At 40.1% G+C, this 21,021-nt stretch overlaps 1 protein-coding gene across 4 annotated transcripts in view; it reads left to right on the top strand.

The window, feature by feature from the left end:
- Cadps (calcium-dependent secretion activator 1) overlaps positions 1-21,021 on the top strand; it is a 1,208,856-nt gene that overhangs the window by 974,891 nt on the left and 212,944 nt on the right. For all 4 annotated transcript variants that reach the window (XM_090389907.1, XM_090389906.1, XM_090389908.1 and 1 more), the window contains one exon: positions 18,364-18,481. In XM_090389907.1, coding sequence (XP_090246033.1) covers positions 18,364-18,481 — 118 coding nt within the window. The remainder of the gene's footprint in view (positions 1-18,363; positions 18,482-21,021) is intronic.

Genomic DNA, 21,021 nt, shown 5'->3' with positions numbered 1-21,021 from the left:
AGAGGCTCTTCAGGGCAGTTCACAAAGCAAGGAACTGCTCCAGGATGGTTCCTTCCGGGAGAGCTGGGTCCATCGGGGTCTCTTGTCGTTTTTCCCATGACTTTCCTGAGGCTTTGTCATTTTGGGTGGCAGTTTGCTCTCTGGATTCCTTGTTATCACTTTGGGAGTGAGTCTTCCTATCAGTGTTTGGTACAACATATTTCTTGTACTTCCGCTTGGAGGCGGAAGCTCCGCGGGTTTGAATCCCGCCTCGGGCTTGGATCAGAGTAAAATGCAAAAACTTTAGGAGGTGTATTATGGCCACAGAAGCCGATGCGCCAACAACTAACAAAAAAAAAAAAAAAAAAAACTGGGAAAGAAAAATTAGAGTAGGTTTCTGTTATAGGCTTACTGAATCTGATAAGTATAATGAGCAATTGTGCAGAGAAATAGAGTGGGCCAGTAATTCAGAGTGTCTTATCATAGGGGATTTTAATTTGCCAGAGATTGACCAGAATTTATGGGTTGGTCACTTACACACCAGCAAGGGTTTTGTGGATTTATTTGATGTTTGTTTTCTACAGCAGCATGTTCGGGAGGCAACTAGAAGGTAATATGCTTCATATGATTATCAGTAGTGTTTCTTCATGCATTAAGAATCTTCAGATAAATCTACCACTAAGTGTCAATGATCACAGTGTGCTGAAGTGGGATTTACTCAAAGAGGGGGGTAAAGGGAGAGGTTTTTGCTTTCGTAAAGGTGAGTATTTAAATTCTATACGGTGGGACCAACTGATGATATTACCATCAGCAAATTCAAAATAGGAAGCATTCAAAGAAATAAACTTGGAAGCTCCTAGGCTTTTCGTACCAACTAAGAAATATTGTTCAAGATTTAGGCCTATATGGATGTCATATGAACTAATTGGACATGTGGCAGAGAAGAAAAATGCATGGGATACAAATAAATTAACAGGTGATACAGAAGTCTATGATAGATACAATGTAGTCTGTAATCAAATCACAAAGGAGGTTAGTCAAGCTACGGCAGATTGCGAAAAATCTTTGGCAAAGGATGCAAAGAAAAAAAGCACAGAGTTCTTTTCTTATATAAACTATAAAAGGAAGGGGATGAATCAGATTGGTCCACATAATATCAGTGGTTTGACTGTAGATGATCATTCTCACATAGCTGCCGAACTAAATGATTATTTTGTATCTATATTCACGTATGAGAGGGCCAGATATTTACCAAACTCTAACACCGAGTTAAATGATTTTGTATTAACTGCGAGCAAAGTGCAGGAGAAATAGTTGAAGTTCAACATAAAAGGCACCTGGGGTGGATGGGATCTATCCAGTTATGAGAGCATCCTTGCACTGGGGGAAGTCCCCACTGACTGGAGATAAGGCGATGGTCAGGCCACACCTAGAGTACTGTATACAGGTCTGGAGGCCTCATTTCAAGAAGGATGTAGAGCTGCTGGAACGAGTACAGAGAAGGGCAACAAGATTAGTGAATGGAACAAAGGGGTGCTCTTACGAAGAAAGGCTTAAGTTTTGCAAATTACAGTGTCTGGAGACTAGGCACCAGCGAGGTGATCTGATAGAGGTGTATAAAGCCTTGAATGGTTTAAGCATGCTCAATGCTGATGGGATTCTTCCTCTAGCTCAGAAAAATCACCTGAGAGGGCATAAATTCAAATTGAGGAAAGACAGATGTAGGATAGACGTGCGGAAATTTGCCTTTAGCCAGCGGGTGGTTGGTTGGTGAAACAGACTTCCATCCCTTGTGGTGGAGGTTGATAGCCTAAATAAGTTTAAGGCTCAGCTGGACAGGTATTTTGAACGAACAGAGGGGTGAAGTGGAAGTGGGTTTTTTTTTTTTTTTTTTTGGCTGATGCTGCATAAGCTTGCTTTCTTGCATCAAATGCCTCTACTAATGCTAATGCTAATATGCAAATTTATCTCCAATTCACAAAGCATGACACGAGTAATTACAGATCTGGTAGTTTGACTTCTCTACCAGGGAAAATAATGGAGTCACTGGTTAAAAAAGCATTGCAGCATCATCTAAACAAGACAGCAGTAATAATTCGGACACAGCATGGGTTTTTCAAGGGGAAGTTTTGTCTGACAAATTTGATTGGATACTATGATGTGCCCAGACACAATAGGAGGGAGTATATGATGAGAGCCCTGTCAATCAATTCGGCCCTCGAAAGATTGTGCAGGGCTCAAGGGGTAGAATTTTTTTCAGCCTGGTCTGTACTTGTTAACAGGAGAGACTGCTTCTACAGGGATGGGATACACTTAAATAGAAAGAGTGCAAGAATGTTTGCTGACGCTATCGAGGCAGTGTTAGGTGGGTCGGAAAACTGCTAGATTGGGGGGATACAAGGACTAATAGATTAACAGTAGCCACTGGCAGAGGAGAAAGTGATTCTTGCACTGCTTCTATTGGAATGAGCAGCAGCCTGGAAAATAAGATGCAGGATATTTCAGAAACTGCTGGGAATCATGGGGGTACATACAAGTAAACACATGGGTTGTGTTAGGGTGGCTAAGAGGAAGAGCAGGTGCATGTATACTTGCGTGTACACCAATGCTAGGAGTTTAGTAAATAAATTTGATGAATTTGAGTTATTGCTCAAAACATCAAAGGCAGATATTGTTGGGATTTCAGAGATGTGGTGTCACTCAGATATAAGGAATGCAGAACTGGAATTTGGGGAGTACAATGTCTACAAGGTACAAGGTACAAGGTATTCGTGTAATGATTGCGGCCTCCAGGGTTTCCCCTATATACCGCTGTATCTTCTGTAGTTTATTTATAGCCGGCAAGTGTGTGTAAATGTATGTGTGTATGTTTTAGTGTAGGTTCTGATGGGTGTTGTTTGCCGGCCCTGGAGACTTTGCAGCCTGGAGCAGGGGGGGAAGCCACCTGCGTCCAGACTCCCGTACCTTGCCACGAGGAGGCGCTCCAGGGGTTAGTAACCGCTAAGAGGGTTTCCAACCAGTGGTAAACCCGTGAAAGTTATGGGAAGGAGAAGTTGGACAAAGAAAGAAGAGAGATATTCTCTTAAGAAAGGAGCAGAAAACGGTAGGATGAATTAACAACTAAGAACAGAGAGGAAAGTTAGGTTTTCTCCGACTGGAAGAGGAGCCCAACCTCAGCCAGCCAGAGAAAGGAAAACTCAAGAAACAAATTTAATTGTGTCTGAGACACAATAACTTAACTTAACTTAGCATCTAATTACAAAATTTTCCAAAAATTTACAGTGAGAAGACGAGACTTCTGAGAAGCCCAGAAGAACTTGTCTGAACAATAGTTGGTAAGAGTTTTAAGCAGTTACACTAAATAACAAGCAATCTAATAACCTTCAGTGATTTTGCAATTTAGAACTGCAATTCTAGTATCTTAACACACAATGAGGAAAACTTGAGATTTAACAAGGCTATTAACTCCAAGAGTCATAATAAAATTAAGATCACAATTACATAAAAAGAGGAAGCTGTAATTCTAAACAATAATTTTTTTTTTTTTTTTTTTTTTAATCCAAAATTTTGAGTTAAACAGGATGAGCTGTGTTTGGCATCTTTCGTCTTCTAAACACGGAGTTAGCATAGTTACAAAAAGCTGAGAAGGATTCTGATGTTTCCAAAAATTTTGGGAAATCATCTAGGGTGTAAACATTAGTGTCTAACATGAGCTGGTAACGTAAATCTAAATATATGTTGCAATTTAGGACTAAATGTTCCACCGTCTGCTCAGCTCCACAATGACAAAGAGGAGAGGGGACCAGTCCAAACCTAAAAAGGCGGGAGTTAAGGCCGTGACCCGTAAGAAGAAAAGAGGAAAAAAGTCCAGGTTGAAGCCAGGAAAGATTCTTAGATTTTACAAAGACTTTAGGAAGGAAGGAGAAAGTAATTCTGCCAAGGGAAGAGTCATCCCAAGAGAGCTGCCACTCATCAAGGGCTAAACTGAGCAGTCGAGAAACTTCAAGGTCGGTAGAGTTATTATAATTATTTTCAAAAACACCAATGGAAGCAGGGGTAAGACGCCTCCTGTGAAATTTAAGAAATGCAAGGATAATTTCTAAATGAATGGGAAGGCGCCCATTCAGAACTAGCAGGGCATCAGTAGAAACAGTTCTACATGCCCTGCTCGTGGCCAAAAGGAAGGATCTTTGCGTCTGTAGAAGAATTTTAATGATGAGAGATTTTTGAACACGGGAACCCACGCACCCGCGCCATATGTAACAATTGGGAGGAATATAGATTTGTAGTATAAACCCAATGTTCTAGATTTGAGGTTCCAAAGAGATCTGGCAATGTGAATTAACCAGCCAGTAGTTGATTTAATTTTTACCTTTAGGAATTTGCAGTGTGGAATGAAAGAAAGACGATCATCAATCACCACCCCAAGGTATTTAAATTCACGTACAAGCTTGATTGTCTGGTTGAGAAGCCTCACCACAGGAGGACGATTACGATTTAACAGACCTTTTAAGAGAAGCTGCTTTGTCTTAGATACAGAAATCGAAAGTTTATGAAGTGAGCACCATATGTGTAGATCATCCAAGATTTGGTTAGCCTTTGTTTCAAGCTCAAGGCGAGAATTCCCAGGGATCAGCAGGGCAAGATCATCAGCATAGGCAATATTAACAATATCGCCATGAGGGGCATTTAGCCATCCATCAAGGACCACGTTCCAGCAGACTGGGCCAAGAACGGATCCCTGAGGACAACCCCTAGAAACCGGTCTCGAAACCGAGCAGAAGCCCGATGAGACCACAAGGTTCCTATCTTGAAAGTAGCTGGAAATAAGGCTATAGATAGGACAGGAAACCTCGGCCCTTCGGAACCTCTTCAGGACGCTCTGCCACCACAAGGTGTCAAAGGCCCCTTTGAAGTCCACGAAGAGACCGAGAACGTATTTTGCAGGAGATGTTCTAACAGTATTTAAAAGAAGATTTATAGCATCTGTAGTTGATCTGCCCTTCGTGAAACCAAACTGGGAAGAAGAGGAGAGATTCCTAGAAACATAGTAGTCTTTAAATCTTGCAACAAGAAGTTTTTCCAGAATTTTCCCAAGAAAAGGAAAAAGAGAGATTGGCCTATAGGAGGAAGGTGAGTCAACGGGTTTAGCCGGACTCTTAATTAGCAGTTTAAGATTGGCAGTCTTCCAACGATCTGGGAAGACACCATAAAGCAAACAAGTATTCATTAAGGTAGCAATGAGACAGGGTTTAGTTTTCCAAGTGCGCTTTACGATAGAGACCTCAAGATTGTCAAGCCCAGGACTTGTGCCACAAGAGAAAGAGTTGACCACTGTATCGATTTCCTCAACGGTAAAAGGAGGTTCATTTGAGGGGCCTTCAAAGGAAAGATGTTGAAGACGAAACAGAGTCTGGTCATTACTTTCAGGAACCGAAGTATCCTGTGGAAGAAGTTCATCTAAAATCGCTTCAATAAATGCAGACCAAGTGAGAGTTTCAGAGGAATTGGGAAGTGAGATTGAATTCTGTGGGGTATGCAGATGTAATTTTGACGCAAGAACTTTGTGAGGTAGGCCCCAGGGATCATTTTTAATAGTTTTTTCAACTAATCTATCCCATGCAAGAGATTTCTCCTTCCGGATAGTGTTAAAGTAGTTGCTTCTAGCAGCTCTGTAAATTTCAAAGAGCCTATTCAATTCTGCAGGAGGCCTATCTGACCTTTTGGCCCTATTTAGATCACGTCGAGCAGCCCTGAGAAGACGCCGAAGAGCAGTAAGACTGGCAGTCCACCACGGAACAGAGTTTATGATTCTTTTCCTCTTTACAAAGCTAAGATCAGAGGCCTTCGAAATAAGTTCAGTAATTTTCATTTCCAGAGAATTAGGATCTAAGGTAGTAGTGTCTACAGAAAGGATATACAGGATAGGAAGGGAGGATGGGTTATACTATTAAGAAACACATAAAATCCAAGGAAGTGAAGCCAGTCGACATCGCTGGACAGTGCAGTGTCGAGTCAGTTTGGTGTGACATAAGCATTGGGAGATCAAAATTAAGAGTAGGAGTGTGCTATAGGCCTAACGACTCTGATGAGTATAATAAGAAACTGTACAGAGAAATAGAGTGGGCCAGTAAATCAGAGAGTCTTATAATGGGGGATTTTAATTTCCCAGATATTGACTGGAATTTGGGGGCTGGTCACTCACACACTAGCAAGGCTTTTGTGGATTTATTGGATGATTGTTTTCTACATCAGCATGTTCAGGAGGCAACTAGAGGGAGTAATACTCTTGATTTGATTATCAGTAGTGATTCTTCATGCATTAAGAATCTGCAGATAAATGAACCACTAGGTGGCAGTGATCACAGTGTTCTGAAGTGAGAGTTACTCAAAGAGGTAACTACCATTAGGGGTAAAGGGAAGGGGTATTGCTTTCGTAAAGGCGACTACGATGGACTGAGACAGTATTTAAATTCTATACAGTGGGATCAACTGATGCTACCAACAGCAAATTCAACATGGGAAGCATTCAAAGAACTTGTCTTGCAAGCTACTAGACTTTACATACCAACTAAGAAATATTGTTCAAGATTTAGGCCTAAATGGATGTCAGATGAACTAATGAGGCATATGGCAGAGAAGAAAAATGCATGGGATACATACAAATTAACACGTGACACAGAAGCCTATGATAGATACAAGTTGATCTGTAACCAAGTTACAAAGGAGGTTAGGCAGGAGATGGCAGATTACGAGAGATCCTTGCCAAGGGATGAGAAGAAAAACAGCAAAGCGTTCTTTACTTATGTAAACTCTAGAAGGAAGGGGATGAATCAGATTGGTCCACTTGATATCGATGGGTCAACTGTTGATGACCCTGCTCAGGTAGTTAACAAACTAAATGAATATTTTGCATCGACATTCACACATGAGGAGTTATTCGGCGAGGGGAATGCCAGAGGTGTATTCAACTCTAGCAGTAAGCTAGAGAATCTTGTAATAACTGAGAGTAAAGTGGAGGAGAAATTGTTGAAGATAAACACAAGAAAGGCACTGGCGGATGGGATCTATCCAGTTATATTAAAGGAGGCAGCAAAGGAAGTAAGCAAACCCTTAGCCATAATTATGAGAGCTTCCTTGGACTCAGGGGAGGTACCCATAGACTGGAAATGTGCAAATGTGACCCCAATTCAAAAGGGAGGATCAAAGGCTGACACAAGTAATTATAGAACTGTGAGTTTAACTTCTGTTCCCGGAAAATTAATGGAGGCACTGGTTAAAGAAGCACTGCAGGATCATCGAGACAAGACTTCAGTTATAGCACGGACACAGCATGGTTTTGTTAAGGGGAAGTCTTGCCTGACCAATTTGATTGGATACTATGATGCAGTCACAAAAGAACTGTATGCAGGGAATAACTTTGATATTATATACTTGGATCTTAGAAAGGCTTTTGATACTGTTGCACATGGAAGACTGCTGCACAAATTGGAGCAGTGTGGCATTAGAGGCAAATTGCTGCTATGGATAAAGGGGTGGTTGAGGGGGAGAAGACAGAGAGTGGTAATCAATGGACACTGCTCATCGTGGACTAATGTTATTAGTGGAGTCCCTCAGGGTTCAGTATTGGGTCCTTAATTGTTCTCTGTATTTATAAATGATATTGGTGATGGTATATCAAGCTTAATGTCCAAGTTTGCAGACGATACGAAGGTTGGCAGGGTTGTCAAGGACACTACTGACACTATGCTGCTGCAACAGGATCTGGAAAGGTTGAGCAGATGTGCTGAGAGGTGGCAAATGAAGTTTAACATTGACAAATGTAAAGTACTACATATGGGAAACAGCAACCCCAGAGCAACGTATCAACTCTGTGGTACTACACTGACAGTGGTAGAGAATGAAAGGGACCTGGGGGTGGTTGTGCAGGCAGATATGAAGTTCTCTGAACAGTGCAGATGGGCTGCAAGAGTAGCTCATGGTGTATTGTCAACGATATATAGGAATTTTTCTAGAAGGGATAGGAGGTGATTATTCCCTTGTATAAGGCATTGGTCAGGCCACACCTAGAGTACTGTATACAGGCCTGGAGGCCTCATTTCAAGGATTATGTAGAGCTGCTGGAACGAGTACAGAGAAGGGCAACAAGATTAGTGAATGGAACAAAGGGGTGCTCTTACGAAGAAAGGCTTGAGTTTTGCGAATTAAAGTGTCTGGAGACTAGGCCAGCGAGGTGATCTGATAGAGGTGTACAAAGCCTTGAATGGTTTGAGCATGCTCAATGCTGATGGGATCCTTCCTCTTGCTCAGAATAATCACCTGAGAGAGCATAAGTTCAAATTGAGGAAAGACAGATGTAGGATAGAAGATGCGGAAATTTGCCTTTAGCCAGCGGGTGGTTAGTAGGTGGAACAGACTTCCATCCCTTGTCATGGAGGCTGATAGCCTAAATAAGTTTAAGGCTCAGATGGACAGGTATTTCAAACGAACAGAGGGGTGAAGTGGAAGTGGTTATTTTTTATTTTTTTTTTTTTTTTTTTTTTGGCTGATGCTGCATAAGCTTGCTTTCTTGCATCAAATGCCTCTACTAATGCTAATGCTAATGTGGTCAGAAAGGAACGGAATGCAAAAAATAATTTTGATATCATATACTTGGATTTCAGGAAAGCTTTTGATACTGTTGCACATGGAAGACTACTCTACAAATTGGAGCAGTATGAAATTAAGGGCAAGTTGATGCAAAGGATAAATGGATGGTTGAGTGGGAGAAGACAGATTGGTGGTCAGTGGGCACTGCTCTAAGTAAACACTGTAGATTCCGAGTGGTGAGGTCATTGATTGTGCATAAGCTGTAAAAATATTTTTCGCTGTCTATTTTTATTAAAAATAATTTTTTAAAAACATTACACCTTTATACGCAAATATGAGTGGAAAGAAGAAATGTAATGGCGCTGAATGTTCTTCTAGATCCAAACATCGAGTGGGGTATAAAAGTAAGGCAAGCATTGCAAAATAACATTCAATGTTATAAAGAGATATATGCAGATAAAAAGAAGAAAAAAACTGTGCAAACTAAGCTGATCAGTTATATTTCAAAATAAAAATACAGTACATACTTCATTTATATCCTTTTGGTATGTACATACTGCAATAAAAATCATTTCTAATGTACTTACTAGTATTTTTCATTTTTATCATTTTAGTTTCTTTTTTTGCAAGAACTTCATGTGCATCAATTTATAGTAAACAAACACCTATATATTTTTGGAACTCAACCCATATAATCAAATTGTCGGAATGCATTACATTAAAATACATACTAATGTATACTAAATAAAGGTAGGCCTCCGTAGCCGAGTGGGCAGGAGTGGCAGTGCAGTAGCACACGCTCTTTGAGTAGACCGGGGTTCAATCCCCTGACTGCTGAATACGGTCGATCTGCCAACCAGCACTGGACCAGCGTGGCAGATTATGGTCCATTTCCCTCAGCATGAATTGTTGAGGAGGCTTCCATCCTGCAGTGGGTTGATAATGGCTGCACTTTACTTCTTTTTTTTTACATACTAATAATATATCGATTAGTGCAGTTTCACATAGCATGGTATTTTTTTGGCACGAATTAACCGCGCAATGCAAGGTATTCATGTACTGCATATGGGTTGCAGTAACCCCACAGAAATGTGTCAACTGTGTGGTGTTACACTCAGGGTAGTGGAGAATGATAGAGAAATTGGAGTAATTATGCAGTTAGATATGAAGTTTTCTGAGCAGTGCAGACAGGCTGCCAGAATAAATCATGGGGTTTTGTCAATGATATACAGGAATTTTGTGAGCAAGAATAAGGAGGTGATTATCTCCTTCGCAGGTTGTAGATGACTTTCATCAACCAGTGAAATACCACCACTTTGCTTATTGGAGGCTTGAAGTGGTGAAACCCATGTTTAGTCTCTAGAGCAAAGTTTCCGGCATTCCCCTCCCCTCCCACACTTTTCCTTCAACCCATTCACGGTACTAAGTACTATAGGTTTTGATATCTTTCGTGTTTGGGGTTTTCATAAAAAAGAAAAAAAAATAATAATAATGTAATGGTTAGGCAACACCTTAAGTACTGCGTACAAGTCTGGAAGCCTCATTTTAGAAACAATGTAGAGTTGCTAGAACAAGTACACAGAAGGGCAACAATACTGGTGAAGGGAACAAAGGGGTTCTCTTATGAAGATAGGCTTAAGTCTGCAAATTGCAGCTTCTGGAGACTAGGCACCTGTGAGGTGATCTGATTGAGGTGTATAACGCCTTGAATGGATTGAGCATGCTAAATGCTGAGGGGATTCTCCCTCCTGTGCTATCGAGGCAGTGTTAGGTGGGTCGGAAAACTGCTAGCTTGGGGGGAGACAAAGACCAGTAGATTGACAGTAGCCACTGGCAGAGGTGAAAGAGATTCTTGCACTGCTTCTATTAGAATGAGCAGAAGCCTGAAAAACAAGATGCATGATATTTCAGAGACTGCTGGGAGCCATTGCGGTACAAGTAAACACATGGGTTGTGTTATGGTAGCTAAGAATAGAAACATGTGCAGGTATAGTTGCGTGTACACCAATGCTAGGAGTTTAGTAAATAAATTTGATGAATTTGAAGTTTTGCTCAAAACATCAAAGGCAGATATTGTTGGGATATCAGAGACGTGGTGTCACACAGATATAAGGGATGCAGAACTGGAATATGGGGAGTACATCGTCTACAGAAAGGACAGACGGGATAGGAAGGGGGGGGGGGGTTTATGAGAACCCCAAACACGAGAGGTATTAAACCTATAGTACTTAGTACCGTGCTTGGGTTGGAGGTTGAGAAGACGAAAGAAGATATTTGTTGATATTGGACTTGAACTTCTGTAGATTGTAATTTTCAGGAAATACGTATGAAGGAAGGTTGTTCCAGAAAACGGCAGTTGAATGAATAAATGAGGAAGATGAAAAGTTGGTTCTGTGGGTTTGAAGTTGGACAGTAAATGGATGTTGGCTGGTGGCGGCACGTGTTCGGACTGTTTTGAAAGAGAGAGCAGGAATTATAGAAGCCAATTCAGAAGAACAGTGCCCATGGAAGTATCTGTAGAAGAGGCATGCAGCAGAAACAGTGCGTCTATGAGACAGCGAGTGGAGAGACTCTGTTAGAGATGAATCATTAATTAACCGAACTGCCCTCTTCTGAATGGAATCAAGAAGCCTGAGAGAGGTTTTGGGGGTACCACCCCAGATGTAGGAACAATATTCCATGGCAGGGCGGATTTGCGATTTATACAGAGTGAGCAGCTGTTTGGGAGAAAAGTAACGCCGAGAGCGAAAGAGAAAACCAAGTTTTTTAGATGCAGAGGAAGCAATATTTGTAATGTGCTTGTGCCAAGAGAGATTAGAAGTCAGGGTAATCCCCAAAAGAGATATATCATTTTGCCTAGAAATTGGAGTGTCACTAAAGATAAGCATAGGAGCAGAAGAATCCTTTTTGCGAGATATAAGACAAGATTGAGTTTTAGAAGGGTTGAAATCAACTAAGTTGTCTTTGCCTCACTGGAGAATTACCTGAAGATCGGCATTTAAGGAATTGGCAGCAGATTTTCGAGAACTTAAAGCTGATTGAGCTGGACAAGGTTTCTCAAAATGGAAAGTTGAATGCAATGTGCTATCATCGGCAAAACTATGGATAGGATTTCCAGTCAATGGAAGAAGGTCATTGATATACAAGAGGAAAAGAGTGGGGGAAAGAACTGAACCATGGGGGACACCGGCATTAGTGGAGAAGTTAGAAGACAGAGAGCCATCTACCATCACCCTCAGTGAGCGATCAGAGAGAAAACTGGATAACCAATTACTAAAAACAGTTGGCAAACCATAAGATGGAAGCTTGTTTAGAAGACCTTTATGCCAAACACGATCAAAAGCCTTTGAGATGTCAAGAGCAACTACTTGTGTTTCACCGGACCTTTCCATTGAATTAGTCCATAAATGGGTAACATAAGCCAGAATATCACCAGTGGATCGACACTGACGGAATCCATACTGGCGATCGTTGATCAGACGGAAAGTTTCTAGGTAGTTTAAGAGTTGGCGGTTAATTGATTTCTCCATTACTTTAGAAAGAGTAGAAGTAATTGCAATGGGACGATAATTGGATGGGAGGGATTTGTCACCCTTTTTAGGAACTGGCTGGATATGAGCAAATTTCCAAGCAGAAGGAAAAACACCTTTGGAATAAGAAAGTGAAAAAAGGCGGCAAAGAATAGGAGTAAGTTCAGGAGCACAGGTTTTGAGAACAAGTGGAGAAATACCATCAGGACCTGGAGCTTTCTTAGCATCAAGATTCATCAAAATCCTTCTGATATCCTTTTGACGGAAGACCACAAGAGGCATTGAATGGAGCGTGTTAGGAATGGTGGGAGGTGTTTTACCAAGATCATTAATACATGAGCTCAAAGAAAAATGGGATGCTAGCAGGTCAGCTTTATCCTTGGCTGAAGTGACAACAGAACCATCTGGTTTGGACAGAGGTGGGAGCAGAGATGGGCAAAAGTTGCGGCCAATAGCTTTGGCAAGAGACCAGAATGCTCGGCTACCATTAGGGCAAGAAGCAAGTTTTCTACTCTTAGCCTGTTCAAACTCTAGTTTGGACTGATTAATAACTGCTTTACAATTGTTGCGAGCTTTGGTGTAGGCAGAAAATGAAACTGAAGAATTAGAAACAAGCCAATTACGATATGCAACGTTCTTCTCTTGGACAGCCTTAGCACATTTATTGGAAAACCAAGGTTTAGATAAAGGACGAGATTTTAAAGTGGAGTGTGGGATAAAGGATTCCATTCCTGCAAGAATAATTTCACTGACACGATCTGAGCAAATGTTGACATCAGAAGTTTTGAAACAGTAATCAGACCAAGGAAAAGAAGAAAAGAAGTCTCGCAGGTCATCCCATTTTGCATTCTTGTAATGCCAAACAATACGAGGTTGGGAATAGCCATGAGATAAAGGTTCCATTGGAGAAGAGACAATCACCAAGTTGTGATCTGAAGTGCCTAAAGGACCTCTCACTTCAACCTTGTACTTAGAAGGGTTGTTTGTGAGAAAAAGATCAAGCGTATTGGCTGTATGATTAGGATTGTCCAGTATTCTTGTAGGTAAATGAACAATCTGTGCTAGGTCATTAGTAATTGCAAAAGCCTCAGCATCTCGACCTGCTGGGTCGGTGTGACTAGAAAACGGAAGCCAGCTGGAGTTGTGAACGTTAAAATCACCAAGGAAAATTACCTCACTGTTAGGAAAGTTGGACTGGAGAAAGTCAAGTTGCAAAGAGAGGAAGTCAAAGAGCTCCAAGTGATTAGTGGAGTTGGGAGAACGGTAGAGACAACAGATGAATTTTACACAATGAGGTAGAGAGATTTTAAGCCAGAGAAGATCAAAGAGAGGAGATTCCAAATTGCCAAGTCTCTGACAGGGAATATCAGAACGGACATATGCACAAGTACCACCTTTGAGGCGAAAGGAATCATACAGCAAATAATTTGGACATCTGAGATGAGCAGTAGTTGAATCAACTGATAACTGAGATTCAGTCAGAAAAGGTTATGCTATTAGTTAAGAAACACATAAAAACCAAGGAAGTGAAGCCAGTCGACATCGCTTCCACATCACCCCTCTGTTCGTTCAAAATACCTGTCCAGCTGAGCCTTAAACTTATTTAGGCTATCAACCTCCACCACAAGGGATGGCAGTCTGTTCCACCAACCAACCACCCGCTGGCTAAAGGCAAATTTCCGCACGTCTATTCTACATCTGTCTTTCCTCAATTTGAATTTATGCCCTCTCAGGTGATTTTTCTGAGCTAGAGGAAGAATCCCATCAGCATTGAGCATGCTGAAACCTTTCAAAGCTTTATACACCTCTATCAGATCACCTCGCTGGTGCCTAGTCTCCAGACACTGTAATTTGCAAAACTTAAGCCTTTCTTCGTATGAGCACCCCTTTGTTCCATTCACTAATCTTGTTGCCCTTCTCTGTACTCATTCCAGCAGCTCTACATCCTTCTTGAAATGAGGCCTCCAGACCTGTATACAGTACTCTAGGAGTGGCCTGACCATTGCCTTATACAAGGGAATAATCATCTCCTTATCCCTGCTGGAAAAATTCCTGTATATCATTGACAATACTCCATGAGCTACTCTTGCAGCCCAGAGAACTTCATATCTGCCTGCACAACCACCCCCAAGTCCCTTTCATTCTCTACCACTGTCAGTGTAGTACCACAGAGTTGATACGTTGCTCTGGGGTTGCTGTTTCCCATGTGTAGTACTTTACATCTGTCAATGTTAAACTTCATTTGCCACCTCTCAGCCCATCTGCTCAACCTTTCCAGATCCTGTTGCAGCAGCATAGTGTCAGTAGTGTCCTTGACAACCCTGCCAACCTCTGTATCGTCTGCAAACTTGGACATTAAGCTTGATATACCATCATCAATATCATTTATAAATACAGAAAACAATAATGGACCCAACACTGAGCCCTGAGGGACTCCACTAATAACATTAGTCCACGATGAGCAGTGTCCATTGATTACCACTCTCTGTCTTCTCCACCTCAACCACCCCTTTATCCATAGCAGCAATTTGCCTCCAATGTTACACTGCTCCAATTTGTGTAGCAGTCTTCCATGTGCAACAGTATCAAAAGCCTTTCTAAGGTCGAAGTATATAATATCAAAGTTATTCCCTGCATCCAGTTCTTTTGTGACTGCATCATAGTATCCAATCAAGTTGGTCAGGCAAGGCTTCCCCTTAACAAAACCATGCCGTGTCTCAGCTATAACTGAAGTCTTGTCTAAATGATCCTGCAGTGCTTCTTTAACCAGTGCCTCCATTAATTTTCCTGGAACAGAAGTTAAGCTCACAGGTCTATACTTACTTGTGTCAGCCTTTGATCCTCCTTTGTGAATTGGGGTCACATTCGCACACTTCCAGTCTATGGGTACCTCCCCTGAGTCCAAGGAAGCTCTCATAATTATGGCTAAGGGTTTGCTTACTTCCTTTGCTGCCTCCTTTAATATAACTGGATAGATCCCATCCACCCCAGGTGCCTTTCTTTTGTTTATCTTCAACAGTTTTTCCTCCACTTTACTCCCAGTTATTTCAAGATTCTGTAGCTTACTGCTAGAGTTGAATACACCTCTGGCATTCCCCTTGCTGAATAACTCCTCATGTGTGAATGTCGATGCAAAATATTCATTTAGTTTGTTAGCTACCTGAGCAGGATCATCAACAGTTGACCCATCGATATCAAGTGGACCAATCTGATTCATCCCCTTCCTTCTAGAGTTTACATAAGTAAAGAACTCTTTGTTGTTTTTCTTTGCATCCCTTGCCAAAGATTTCTCGTAATCTGCCTTCGCCTGCCTAACCTCCTTTGTAACTTGGTTACAGATCAACTTGTATCTATCATATCTTGCTTTCTTGCATCAGCACATGATGCAAGAAAGCAAGCTTATAGCATCAGCCAAAAAAAAAAATAAAAAACTCTTATTTCACCCATCCCCTTGATCCAAATGTTTGTCAAGTTCTGCCTTGAATCTATTTAAGCTATCAACTTCTGCAACGACAAATGGAAGTTAGTTAAAGGCAAAAGGAACAACGACAGATGGAAGCTGGTTAAAGGCAAACTTCTGCATATCTATCCTACAACTGTATTTCCTCAATTTGAATTTAGGCCTTCTCAGGTGATTATTCTGAGCAAAAGGAAGAATCCCATCTGCATTGAGCATTCTCAGACCATTCAAGGCTTTATACACCTCAATCAGATCACCTCGCAGGTGCCTATTCTCTAGACACTGTAATTTGCAAACTTAAGAGCAACCCTTTGTTCTGTTCACTAATCTTTTTCCCTTCTCTGTACTTTTTCCAACAGCTCTACATCCTTCTCTACATCCCTGAAATGATGCCTCCAGACCTCTATACAGTACTCAAGGTGTGGCCTGACCACTGCCTTATACAAGGGGATAATCACCTCCTTATCCCTGCTAGAAAAATTCCTGTATATCATTGACAAGACACCATGAGTTACTCTTGCAGACCGTGTGAACTGCTCAGAGAAAACTTCATGTCTTCCTGCACAATTACCCCTGGGTCCTTTTCATTCTCTACCACTGTCAGTGTGGTACCACAGAGTTGATACGTTACTCTGGGTTTACTGCTTCCCATATGTAGTACTTTATGTTTGTCAATGTTAAACTTCATTTGCCACCTCTCAGCCCATCTGCTCAACCTTTCCAGATCCTGTTGCAGCAGCAGCATAGTGTCAGTAGTGTCCTTGACAACCCTACCACCCTTCGTATCGTCTGCAAACGTGGACATTAAGCTTGATATACCGTCATCAATATCATATATAAATATAGAAAACAATAATGGACCCAACACTGAACCATGAGGGACTCCACTAATAACATTAGTCCACGATGAGCAGTGTCCATTGATTACCACTCTGTCTTCTCCCCCTCAACCACCCTTTTATCCATAGCAGCAATTTGCCTCCAATGCCACATTGCTCCAATTTGTGCAGCAGAATCAAATGCCTTTCTAAGATCCAAGTATATAATATCAAAGTTATTCCCTGCATCCAGTTCCTTTGTGACTGTATCATAGTATCCAATCAAGTTGGTCAGGCAAGACTTCCCCTTAACAAAACCATGCTGTGTTCGAGCTATAACTGAAGTTTTGTCTAGATGATCCTGCAATGCTTCTTTAACTATTGCCTCCATTAATTTCCCTGGAACAGAAGTTAAACTAACAGGTTTGTAATTACCTGTGTCTCACTTACTACACATCGTATAGTGAACGCTACTTTACTATGGTGTCTCCATTGTAACCTGATTTTATTGTACAGTATACAATGAAACTTCGGATAAATTCGGATAATTGGGGCAGCCACTTAAAATTCTCAGGTGGTAGATGACTTTCATCAACCGGTGAAATACCACCACTTTGCTTATTGGAGGCTTGAAGTGGTGAAACCCATGTTTAGTCTCTAGAGCAAAGTTTCCGGTATCCCCCTCCCCCCCATACTTCTCATTCAACCCATGCACGGTACTGGGTACTATAGGTTTTGATGCCTTTCGTGTTTGGGGTTTTCATAAAAAAAAAAAAAAAAAAAAACGGGCCAAAATGCACTAGTCCCGATGTGTCTCAAATAACCGGAATCGACTGTATTTATAATCGTTTAATATGTATACACATATATAAAATAGACAATTTATTTGTACTTTTGTACTGAATTTTATTTATTTTTGTTTATACAGGGTTATTCAAAATAAAGTCCAGGGTTTCGGAATTTTTTGTTTGGGAAAGCGCATGTGTCATAATCATTATAATGCCGCCATAGCCTAGTGGTCAGGCACACGGGTGTATAAGTATACGTGCCTTGAGTGACCGGGGTTCAAGCCCGTGACTACTGAATACGGTGCTGTTTCTTGTATTCTATCTATCTTGTGAACTCCTCTGACCGTTTGGTCTTCCCAGAGTATAAACAGAAAATTTATTATTTATTATGACATAATGAACATTTATGAGGTATGTAAAAAAACTTCATTACTATACTTGCATTCTGGAAATATTTCTTTCTTCCTATGTCTGCTCATGTGTGTACTGGAATTGTTTGAAACCCCAGACTTCATTTTGAATAATCCTGTATATAACTTATTCACATGGTAAGCTCTTTAAATGGTTATTAAATTCCAGACCTTTTTTTGAAAATTTAACTTTGTACTGGCACATTGCAACTTAGTCGTTTCTGTACATTAAAACCAAAATCATCAACTGTGTCTAGTGGTTACCATTCATTCTCATTGCAGTAGGGACTATACTATAAACAAATTATGAATGGATGCAGTATGATCTTTTAGCTCTTGTGCCATTAAATCTTAACAACAACAACAGTGTACCTGTCCCCCCCTCCCACACACACAGAGATTTTAATTACATTTCTGTATGTATTTTGTAATTTAATGTTTCCATTAAGCTATATATAAATTTAAAATCTGAAAACATATAGTATGTCTATTCCTTATAAGTTATTTAACCCTTTTTTGAATAATGTTTTTAAGCTCTGATCAATTTCAATGTATTAAAAGAATTAAAGTAAAAAATCAACTTTGTTTTCATTTCCTGAAATTCACACCTTATTTTTCCCAGTCTCCAGAAAAATGCAAATGCATTTTTCTAGGGACTGAATATATACACGGTTTTACTGTATCTTTTTTTGAACTTGTGCCATTTTTATATTTTTCAAAATTTTCACAAAACAAGGATATCTATTTATTTATTATTATTATTTTTTTTCTTCTCACTTTTCTTTTCAGAACTTTACAGGCTTTCCAACAGTGGCAGAAAAAAGGAAGCAAATGGACAAGTACAGACTATATAGTTCCTTCTGAAATGTGTGCAATGATTAATGTTGTTTTAGAAGCAAAAAATCAGGTACTCTCAACCCCTGCCTTATTTCAGTGAAGTTGAAAAAATCATAATACATTAAACTTAATATCTTTATTATATCAAATTCACAGCCAACCTGTGACAATTAAACAAATTAAAGTATTTGTTCAAACTTTGTATTTTTTAATGCTATTTTACTGCAATTTTTATTAGTACAATTAAGTATTAATTTTATTAATACAATTGCTATTAATTACTATTAATACAAATACAATTAATAAAATTACTAGCTAGTAAAACTGTAATTAAATGATATAATACATAACTAGTTTTAACCATCCAGTGGTGTAACTAACATCTCTGTGTAAATTCTCATCAAAAAAAAAAAAAAAAATTGTAAAAATAATTTTTCCATTGAAATTATTTATGTCCTTGAATTTTAGCATTTTTCCATAATTCCATAATTTTTATTTTTGATCTGCATCATCCTTATCTTCCCAAAATTTGAAAAAAAATGGCTGTAAAAATTATATCTCCTACTGCATTGTTGTATGAGTGTGACAGTTTTAAAAAGTGAAAAATTACAAGTTGCACTGATGTAATTTTTCACATTTTTAAAAACTTTTTAAAAATTTCTTTTTTTATTAAATTAATGATAAAACAGTTTTTTTTTTTTTTTTTTTATGTGAACCCCAAACACGAGAGGTATTAGAACCTATAGTACTTAGTACCGTGCTTGGGTTGGAGGATGAGAACACGAAAGAAGATATTTGTTGACATTGGACTTGAACTACTGTAGATTGTAATATTCAGGGAATACGTATGAAGGAAGGTTGTTCCAGAAAACAGCAGTTGAATGAATAAATGAGGAAGATGAAAAGTTGGTTCTGTGGGTTTGAAGTCGTCACCAGCCAACAGCCAGTAAATGGCTGTTGGCTGGTGGCGGCACGTGTTCGGACTATTTTGAAAGAGAGAGCGAGAATTATAGAAGCCAGTTCAGAGGAACAGTGCCCATGGACGTATCTGTAGAAGAGGCATGCAGCAGAAACAGTACATCTATGAGAAAGTGAGTGGAGAGACTCTGTTAGAGATGAATCATTAATTAACCTTACTGCCCTCTTCTGAATGGAATCTAGAAGCCTGAGAGAGGTTTTGGGGACACCACCCCAGATGTGGGAACAATATTCCATCGCAGGACGGATTTACGATTTTATACAGAGTGAGCAGCTGTTTGGAAGAAAAGTAACGCCAAGAGCGAAAGAGAAAACAAAGTTTTTTAGATGCAGAGGAAGCAATATTTGTGATGTGCTTGTTCCAAGAAAGATTAGAAGTCAGGGTAATCCCCAAAAGAGAAATATCATTTTGCCTAGAAATCGTAGTGTCACTAAAGATAAGCATAGGAGCAGAAGAATCCTTTTTGCGAGATATAAGACAAGACTGAGTTTTAGAAGGGTTGAAATCAACTAAGTTGTTTTTGCCCCACTGGAGAATTACCTGAAGATCGGCATTTAAGGAATTGGTAGCAGATTTTTGAGAAGTTGAAGCTGATTGAGCAGGACAAGGTTTCTCAAAATGGAAAGTGGAATGCAATGTCCTATCATCAGCAAAACTATGGATAGGATTTCCAGTCAATGGAAGAAGGTCATTAATATACAAGAGGAAAAGAGTGGGGGAAAGAACTGAACCTTTGAGGACACCGGCATTGGTTAGAAGACAGAGAGCCATCTACCATCACCCTCAGTGAGTGATCAGAGAGAAAACTGGATAACCAATTACTAAAAACAGTTGGCAAACCATAAGATGGAAGCTTGTTTAGAAGACCTTTATGCCAAACACGATCAAAAGCTTTTGAGATGTCAAGAGCAACTACTTGTGTTTCACCAAACCTTTCCATTGAATTAGTCCATAAATGGGTAACATAAGCCAGAATATCACCAGTGGATCGACACTGACGGAATCCATACTGGCGATCATTTATCAGACGGAAGGTTTCTAGGTAGTTTAAGAGTTGGCAGTTAATTGATTTCTCCATTACTTTAGAAAGAGTAGAGGTAATTGCAATGGGACAATAATTGGATGGGACGGATTTGTGACCCTTTTTAGGGACTGGTTGGATATGAGCAAATTTCCAAGCAGAAGGAAAAACACCTTTGGAATAAGAGAGTGAAAAAAGGCGGCAAAGAATAGGAGTAAGTTCAGGAGCACAGGTTTTGAGAACAAGTGGAGAAATACCATCAGGACCTGGAGCTTTCTTAGCATCAAGATTCATCAAAATCCTTCTGATATCCTTTTGACGGAAGACCACAGGAGGCATTGAATGGAGCATGGTGGGAGGGGTTTTACCAAGATCATCAATACATGAGCTGGAAGAAAAATGAGATGCTAGCAGGTTAGCTTTATCCTTGGCTGAAGTGACAATAGAACCATCTGGTTTGGACAGAGATGGGAGCAGAGATGGGCAAAAGTTGCAGCCAATAACTTTGGAAAGAGACCAGAATGCTCGGCTACCATTAGGGCAAGTTTTCTACTCTTAGCCTGTTCAAACTCTAGTTTGGACTGATTAATAACTCCTTTACAATTGTTGC

The sequence above is a fragment of the Mastigoproctus giganteus genome, chromosome 2 (genome assembly GCF_048544385.1).
Source record: "Mastigoproctus giganteus isolate SK-2022 chromosome 2, ASM4854438v1, whole genome shotgun sequence".
Taxonomy (NCBI): Eukaryota; Metazoa; Arthropoda; class Arachnida; order Uropygi; family Thelyphonidae; genus Mastigoproctus; species Mastigoproctus giganteus.
Note: the sequence above shows the minus strand (reverse complement) of the source record. Positions and strands in the feature narration are given on the sequence as shown.